This window comes from Plectropomus leopardus, chromosome 2, assembly GCF_026936395.1.
Source record: "Plectropomus leopardus strain MGB_pleo_1.0 chromosome 2, ASM2693639v1, whole genome shotgun sequence".
In the NCBI taxonomy this organism is placed as follows: Eukaryota; Metazoa; Chordata; class Actinopteri; order Perciformes; family Serranidae; genus Plectropomus; species Plectropomus leopardus.
Genome location: NC_142177.1, coordinates 38,383,081 through 38,392,158, shown reverse-complemented (window position 1 = coordinate 38,392,158; position 9,078 = coordinate 38,383,081). Strand labels below are relative to the sequence as shown.

At 38.4% G+C, this 9,078-nt stretch overlaps 1 protein-coding gene across 1 annotated transcript in view; it reads right to left on the bottom strand.

Moving 5' to 3' along the window:
- The window catches only part of rspo4 (R-spondin 4), a 48,229-nt gene that overhangs the window by 25,376 nt on the left and 13,775 nt on the right, over positions 1–9,078 (bottom strand). Inside the window, 3 exon segments of the mRNA XM_042498450.2 lie at positions 1,565–1,771; positions 5,297–5,434; positions 6,714–6,902. Of these exon segments, the coding sequence (XP_042354384.2) occupies positions 1,565–1,771; positions 5,297–5,434; positions 6,714–6,902 (534 nt within the window).

Here is a 9,078-nt window from a genome sequence, read left to right as displayed (position 1 = left end):
TTCTCCCTGTGTTCCCTCTCTCAACTAATGTTTGAATAGAGTTTGAATCTGATGTGTTCGAAAAATATAAGTAGACCAAGACGAAAACATTTAAATCAGCGGTCCTTGAAAAGTCATGGAAAAGTTTTTTTCTTGAAATTGTGTGAGAATCCTAAACTGGTGTCCTCTAACACTAAACGGTTCTTGTTAGTTACTTTTCAAAATTGTTATCACTTTTTCCAGAACACTCTTGTCACAAACATCCCTCTCTCAAAAACCCGTGTGGAAATTGTCTTAATATATCGTATAAACATTTTGAAAGTGGTTTCCTCCCCACAGCCTTTGCTTGTTCCACCAAATGCCGTCATCAGGAACTCTGGCTCATACCACGTTTGTGTCATATTTCATTTGCCATAAACAAAAGCTCCCAAACTGTGCTGTCATGATTCAGTCACCACAAAAACAGGTGAACTCTACATTTCCTAAAAGTTTCCTGCCAGCAGCAGCACTGAACATAATGCAGGGATACTCAGCTTGCTTTGCTTTAGGACCGATTTTGCAAAACCGGAGGAGACCAGGGGCCAGTCTCAGCAGCCCTGTATGTGTTTATAGGATTTTAGGACATTTCAAGGACTTTAGGACCTTTTGGAGATTTTTGTATATTTGTAGGATTTTAGGACATTTCCAGCACCTCATTATATTTCAAGGATTTAAAGACCTTTTTAGGATATTAGGACGTTTCTAGGATTTTAGGGCATTTCTCAGATTTTAGGACGTTTCTAGGATTTAAGGACATTTATAAGGTTATAGGAAGTTTCTAGGATTTCAGGACATTTCTGGGATTTTAGGGTGTTTCTGGAATTTTAGGGCATTAGCTTAGCTTAGCTAGGACCTGCACTGGCATTCAAGCTCTGTTTTGATGTTGCTTTATGCACTCCTTATGTATACTTAAAGTACAAAGACATTTCCCAGTATGATCCACTTTATTTTTTGTTGTGAATTAGAAAATAGTTGGGGGGGGGGGACGGACCTCAATGGTCTCCTAACTTAAGAAATAAAATGTCTTTAGCTTTCATCAAATACCTTTGATGGTGCTAACAAAGACATTAATTACAGCATGATGTTCACCATACAGAGTGTATTTTAGATCAGCAGGCACATCAGACCTTTGGCACCATTAGAGAACCCTGAACAGTTTAAATTTTGTCTGCATCAAAACAACAAAAGTTGACCAAAAATAAGGAAACTCCTCCTCTACATCACTAAGCTGCTGCTATTGAAAAAGTAAAACTGTTGACTTAAGCCTTCAAGTGTTAATTAGAAGTAGCACATGTTGGAATTTTTTTATGAGGTCCAATCTCTCCCACTTGGCATTATAAATCGCACAAGTTAGTAAACACAGCACATAACACAAGACCAAACAACGCAAGGAATTCACAGATGTTGGCTGTTCAACGTATGAAGGGAAAAAAGAAGCAGCCGGTCTATGCTGCAGTTTGTTTGTGGTTGATTTAAAATTGATATATGATGACTATTAAATGTACTGTTTGCTCCTGTCATCTCCCTCCTTCTTTCCCCTGCTCACCTGTAGGGCACTTTTTCTTCATCCTGCACCGCTGCGTCTCACTGTGGGATGGACAAAGTGATGCTGCTTTCTCTTCAGGAGTTCTCCCGGACTGCCCGCCCCCCCGGGTCCTAGTCTGCCTGCCCCATCTGAAGCCACAGGTGACGCCATTACGGAGACAGACGCTCCACTCGCTCCACTCTCCCAATGGAGCCAGGAGACAGTCCTCTAAAAGAGAAGAGGGTGGATAATTCTCAAGGTCAGACACAAAAGATTGCATTTCAAATTCACATTTATTATTATTATTATTATTATTATTATTATTATTATTATTATTATTATTATTATTATTATTTTAATTTAATTTAATTTTTTAAAGAGTTTTACTTTACAAAACCACAGACATGAAAGGAATACAGCATTTGGGGAAAAGAGAATTGCAGAAGCCAAGTACTCAACCAGTTTCACATGAAATTAATCCACAGAAACTAAAAAGAATACTTAAACCAGCGCCCTTGCAGGGGGCCGTGGGTTTAAAAGGCATGTTTGCTTCAAAAAATGTAAGAAAAAAAGCCTTTTTTTAAAGAAACATTCCCTGGCATGTTTTCTTTTTTGTACTGCCCTCTCATAAATCAGGAACAGTCCCTAAATTTAATTTAAATAGTCCATTCTAATCCTCTCCTGAATTCATTTTTCAAATAATATATATTTAAAAACACTATTTTCTAGTAATGAAAAAGAAGTGACGAGAAGTACTGATTGTTGTTTTAAAGACTGTATGGTCTTTAAAATTTGCCTTAAAGTTATGGAAATTTATTGTTAAAAATGTGTGTGAACCCTGATTTTAGCAAAAGTGCACGTGTTTTGGGAGCACTGAGCACATGACTAGATGAATGAGACCTGGATCATCGAGTTTTTGTGAGTTTGTGAACTGTTGTGATGTTGTGATTTAGTGTTGCTGTTGTCAGAAGTGGCCCCTGTTTACTACAATTCATGAAGAATGCTTGCCTAATTTGGATTCTCCTGTGGAGGCATGCAAGAAAAAAACTTCAGGAAATCAAGCTAACAAGCAGTGAGTAATTGATAAACAAATGGTCGTTTTGCGGATGAAGTATTCCTTTAAGATAGTTTTGAAGAGTAAGAAAGTTCTTAAGGCACTCTTAGGTGAAGACTTGTTGAGGTTGAAAGCGGTCAGTGTTTTTCATTATCACATGCATGACTAAAAAAGACCTTTAACTGACATTTTTCCTCTCTGAGAGTGCCAGACAAACTCTCCATTTAATTGAAAAAAAGAAAAAGAATATTGGCCGAATGTGCTCCTCCATACATTGATTAGGGAAATGCAGAGACTGAAGTAATTAAAATAAATCAATAAATTACAACCATACCCCGTGGAGTGGTAACAGTATATAAAGACTGTTTTCCTCAGACCCCTGGCAACCACATCGCTATCATTTAAGATAGATGAATGCCAGCTGAAGCATTAATACACGGGACATTACACCCGTAGTGACTGGTTGCTGATGAGTGATGTCACCCACAAAATCAGTCGCCGCAAGTTTTTCCACGCGGTCCGCAACGGAAAAAGCGGCAGCCCTGGCCAACATGGGACAACATTTCTCGGTAATCATCATTATCATTGTCAGATTTTGGGTATAAAATGAATAGATTTCCAGTGACTGTTTTCTGGAGTTGCTCGAGGTGTGTACCAACAGTCAGACATTAAACCTTAACATGGCCATGAAAACCAGATGTGGTCACGATGCCAAGGAACAACAGTAGCTGCAGATGGTGCAGGTGGACGACAGAGGGGGAATCTGGAGCCCCGAACAGCCCCGAATGATGAGTGAGTTCAACAATATATCTCACTTACTTAGAAGGGACGGATGATACATAAAGAGATATGAAGATAAATTCTTAAACTTCTCTGAAGATTTTTAATGTGAATCATGTGTTGCATTGAAAGTTTGGCTCAATATCAGAAAAGAAACTTAGCTGAGAAATACATGAGGAGGAAAAAAACTGAGTGCATGCGTGTCCACAAAACCAGACGAAGACGGGAATTAGTTCTCAGAAGAAAATCGCAAGGCAAAATGTCCGAAAGGCAGAATTTGTAGCTCAGCTGTTTTTAATGTGATAAGAAATTTGTTAACTTGTCATTTCTCTGTGAGTAGTAATTTGATCCATGTGAATGTATTTCAAAATTTGTTTTCTTGTGTCATGTTGTTCTCCGAAACTAACTGTAGTCTACCAAAACATGTGCAATTTATCAAAAAAGGTAATTTTTTTTTTTTTAACTAAAATCAGCCTTGATTTAAAAAACCCCCATTCTGATGAAATTCTCAAACTTTCACACGTGAAATACTGCAGAAAGTGTCCACAGAGCCAGAGAGGCAGCCCACAGATAAAAGGAAAGCACTGTGCAGGACCATGTCTGCTGTTCATTAAACCTCTCAGATTAGCTTCACCGACGCATCCATTGCAGAGTGGACCTGCATTTTAAAGCTGGCTGAGGGTCAATGCGCTTTTAGTTCACCAACTTCACTAACAGAAGGTAACTTTAAACAGCAATTAAAACAGGAAACAAGTCACTAAAGGTTACGCAGGGGTTAAATCTTTATGTTTTAAAGTGACTTTGTCATCTTGAGGTGGAGGCGATGGCGTATAGGCAAGAACCCGGTCAAGCTGCGGACCACTGTTTGAGTCATTGCTGTGTTTCCAACAACGTTTTGGGCAGCAAAGTGGATGTTTTGTAGGGATCTGTTGCTGTTTTTGCAGCTGCTTTTTGAGGCTCCAAACATGGGCGTTTTTCCCAACCTAGCGCTGTTTTTCTAGTGGCTTTTTAGGCAGCAAGCATTAGTGTTTTGTAGGCACCAGTCGCTGTTTTTCCAGTGTTTCTTTTAGGCACCAAAGTGGATGTTTTGTAGTGACCGGCCCCTGTTTCACATGTAGCTTTTTAGGCATTAAACAGTGTTTTGTAGTAACCTGTCACTGTTTTTCCACCTGCTTTATAGGCAACAAATGTGGGTGTTTTGTGGCAAGACGTAGTGGTTTTTCCAGATGCTTTTTAGGCACAAAATGTTTGTATTTTCTAGCCATCCATCAGTGTTTTTCCAGCGGCTTTTTAGGCACCCAACACTTTGTCAGTACTCGTTGCTGTTTTTCCAACAGGGTTATTGTCATGAGAAGTATTTGAGAGATTAAGCAGAGATTAAATTGGGTATTTACAGCCAAAATTTGATCTCTTCCTCAGCATAATACGTTTTTTGGTGCCTAAATCTAACCACATGAAATGTAACTTAAAGTTTCAATGTATTTGTTACATAATAATATACAAATGCAACCTGACCCTGGTTTGCAGATGTACAATGCCAAGAAAGAAAAAAAAAAAATGTGATTGGGTTGGTATTGCAAGTAGTTTATTAAGGTGACAGCTTTCCTAAGAATGAGTATGTTTACATTCACACTGGTATTTTGAAGTGTTACCCTTTGAAACATGGGATGTGAAGTTTACGTGGAAAATGTGTCTGTTTATGGTATTGGAAGAATATGTCACCCAGTATTACAGTGCGACTCATAGATTTATTTTTATAAGAAAAAGAAAAAAGATACATCAGGCTTCTGACACATGCGATACTTGTTAGTTCTTTAATGTTGGATGACAATAAGAGAAATATAATATCACCAGACTATGCTCTCTGACAATAAAATGTTCAAATGACTTATATTTGTTTGAAGTAAATCTTTACTCACCGAGGCAGTCTGTCTGATGGGCGAAGGTTCCTGCTGGGCAGCGGGTCAGACACTTGCCTTTGTATAGCTGGAAGCCGGGCTTACATTTGGTGCAGAAGTCCCGGCTGAAGCAATGCTCACAGTCCAAAGAGCGACACTCTGAGAGTAAATAAACAATCTGTGTGAAATCAAGAGGGAACATCAGTCCCCCCACCCCCACACTTACTCTGATTTTTGTTTTAGCATGACGATGACATGTAGGTGTTTAAACAAGTGTGACATGCTGCAGAAAACCACAGGTCCAAAATAAAGGCCCCATTAACGTGCATCTTTATTTCTTTAATGCAATGTATATGCAGGCAGGACACAAGAGTGAGATATCATTATTATGTTTAAACTAATAGGATGTCAGGAGGAGAAGGAGGACATGTCCGTGCTGAACAAAGAGAGAATGTATCAAAAACATTTGTCTTCCATGATCCAGAATCCAAGAGAAAAATCCCATAGGCTTTACACCTGTATTCAGATAACTATCATTTTGTAAACTTGAAGCCATTTACTATATATTCCCTCAAAATGGAAAACCCATCTCTGTCTGTTTGTTTTTTGTTTTTTTTTAAGATCATCTGTAGGATGTATGATGCTTATGATGTGTCTGTTTCAGACACTTTAGTGCTTTGAGAAGAAGCTGCGCTCTGTTTGTCTGTCTCACTGCGCTGCTGTCGGACCATCAGCTGTTTGATCTGCGATGGTGAAATGCTGTGGCTGTCAAACACTCAGCTGCTCTAGAGTCAGAGTTGTTCACTTCATTTGGTTCGCTGCATCTCAATTCTTGTTATCATTGGCTGTTCGCGTTGTCTGTCAGAACATGGCTGGAATGTGTTCTATTGACATTCTATGCACTACGTTTCATATTTTAATCAAGAAAGTTATAATTTATATCGACTGGTATCGTTATCGTTTTATTGCCCAGCCCTAGCTGGAGCTTATCATAATTACCTTAAGCCACTGATTTTAACTATAAATGTCGTTTATGGCTTAGAGTAAGTTTGCCGTTTGGGATAAACAAACTTCTCATGAGCTCTTTCTGAGAACTTCCTGGCATGTTTTGAGTCAAATAAATTTCTTAGTGAGTTAGACAACTTTGAATTCGGGTCAGAACTTAGGTCAGAACTTAAGTACTTTTTTATTGGCAAAGTATTTTTCTGGATTGAATTAAGAGAGGTGCATCAATCAATAACGAAGCTTTTCCAGTTGTATAAACTGTGTACATGGGTGCTGTCTGTTCTTAGTGAACTTGTAAATTCTTTTCATCTGACAAAAAATAATCAGTTCCTTCACTATTAAGGGCCTCCAGACGGGTGAGTCATGTGCACTAATGTGAGTTAGACTTAACATCAGCGAGGCCTTGATGTCTGCAGGTGAAACAACAACATACTCATGCAGCGGTTGATGTCCTTCCCTCTCTGTCCGTAGTGTCCAGCGGGGCAGGCGTGGAGACAAGTTCCATGGTGAGACATCCCCTCCCTCTGCAGGAACAGGAAGAGTCGCTCAGGGCAACGCACACAGCCGTTGTCGCGGGAACACTCCAGACAACTCCGACAGTCGTCTGATGTCTCTCTTTGAGCTGCGGGAGATGGCAGAGGGAGGATCAGGACAGAGGAAAGTGCAGCTGAAGATAAAAAGTCGAGGAGGGTAAGAAAGATAACAGAGAGTGGGGGGGGAGGAGACACCACAAATCCCCATGATGCCAAGAGAATTTCTGTAGTCCATAAAAAAATCCCCCACTGAGCTCCTTGAAATAAAGATCTGTAGATACCGCAGGCGGGAAGACACACACAGGCCGCACTATACTCGTCTTTTCACTTTAAAGACAAGAAACTGTGCAGCGAGTCTGTCTCTGGCTATTCAAACAAGTAAAATCAAATCCAAACTTGATAAACAAATTTTATTTTTATACTCCTTGTATATAGTAACCCCAAACAAAGCGTTTTAACTGATTAAACAATAATTACTTTATAATATCTATTCAGAATCATCTGGCAGCGTAAGAGCAGGTTGCCTCACTTTTTCTAAAATGCAAATTAAAATTGTTTCTGAGAAACAAAATGCAAGTGCAGGGAATTATTTTAATTCATCTATTTGATGCATATCTTCATTTTTGTTATTTTGAAGCTTATTTATAGCCTCTAACTGCTGTTGTCTATGTGATAAATGTACTTTCTAAAATAAGATAAACATGATTTAGAATATAAAGAGAAAATGCTTGCTGTAAACAACTTTACCTTAAATATATTACATAGGGACGCTCAAATTATTTATTATTTAGATTTTGTTTCTTTTTATTCTACCAAAATGATGGGCATACACACAATTTTTACGTTTAAATTTTATATTTCTTGTTATTGAATCTGTTGTTTATTTTCAGATCAAAGGTACTGAAACATGTAATTAACTGAGGACTGTCAACCAAAATACAATTTCCTCCGTTATAAAAATCAGGTCACTGAAATGATAATGAATTAAAATGAGTGATTTTAATACAGAACCACATCTTGTTTTTAAATGCAGACTGATAAATTTTAGGACGCAGATTTGTTTTTACAAATTAAGGATCTGATGAAAATAAAACTAGTGTTTTTCTCAAAAAACTTTTTCTTTTTCTTTTTACTCTGTTATTCTTAAATATGGAGAAGGGCCTAGGAGGGGGGTCTCCTCCTTCCTCCTCATCCTCCTCCTCCTCCACCAGAAAAATGCGAGCATCAAACACTTGACTTCCTGCATTCTGGTGAATATATAAATGTTTATGCACCAATTTGTGCCTTTTATGAATCATTTTACGGTGTCAATGTCTTTAGATTTCTCAAATTAAAAAGTCCTCTGCTACTTTTAATGTTTTAATTAGGGGGGACAAATGTTCTTGATTTAGGGGGATAAATTCCACACCTATGACTGTAGCTACAAATAGGATGCACAGTCTAGAGCAGGGATACTCAACTCGCTTTGCTTGGGGGCCACTTTTGCAAAATGACAAGAGGCTAGGGGCCACTTGCAGCAGCCTCATACATGTTTCTAGGATTTTAATATATTCCAAGGTTTTGGGGATTTTTTTTTTAGTAATTTGGGACATTTCTCGGATTTTGAATATTTCTTGGACTTTCGGATGTTTTTAGGATCCAAGGACATTTCAATGATGTTTGGATATTTGTAGAATTTTAGGACATTTCTTAGATTTTAGGACTTTTCTAGGAATTGAGGACATCTCTCGGATATCAGAACATTTATCAAATTTTAGAATTTTTATAGGATATTAGGGCATTACTAAAATTTTAGGACATTAAGGGCTTAGCTAGGACCTCTGTCAGTGGGTGCGGGGATCCTCCACTGTGACTTTTAGGTAGTAAACAAGCTGTATTTTGATGCTGTTTTATGCACTTTGGCATCTGATTTATACTAAAAGTACAAAAACATTTCCCAGTATGAATCATTTTAATTTTATTATGAATTAGAAAATGGTTGAGGGGGGGCACCGGACACCCCATCGGGGACCAGATTTGGCCCGCAGGCTCTATATGAGGAGTAGTATGCACAGTATGCTGCTGTGTTTTGCAGGTCTCTTGGTCCTGTAGCTGGCGTGTCAGCTTATATTTATGTTTCTTCATAAATTTGTAATATTAAAACCCATCAAATATACTGATGGAAATCAAAAAGTACACCTTTGTCCTCTGGCAGATAAAATGAGTGCAGTCCTGATTTGTGCAGCTCACTGACGATAGATTTCACATGCCTTGGTAGCATGACAG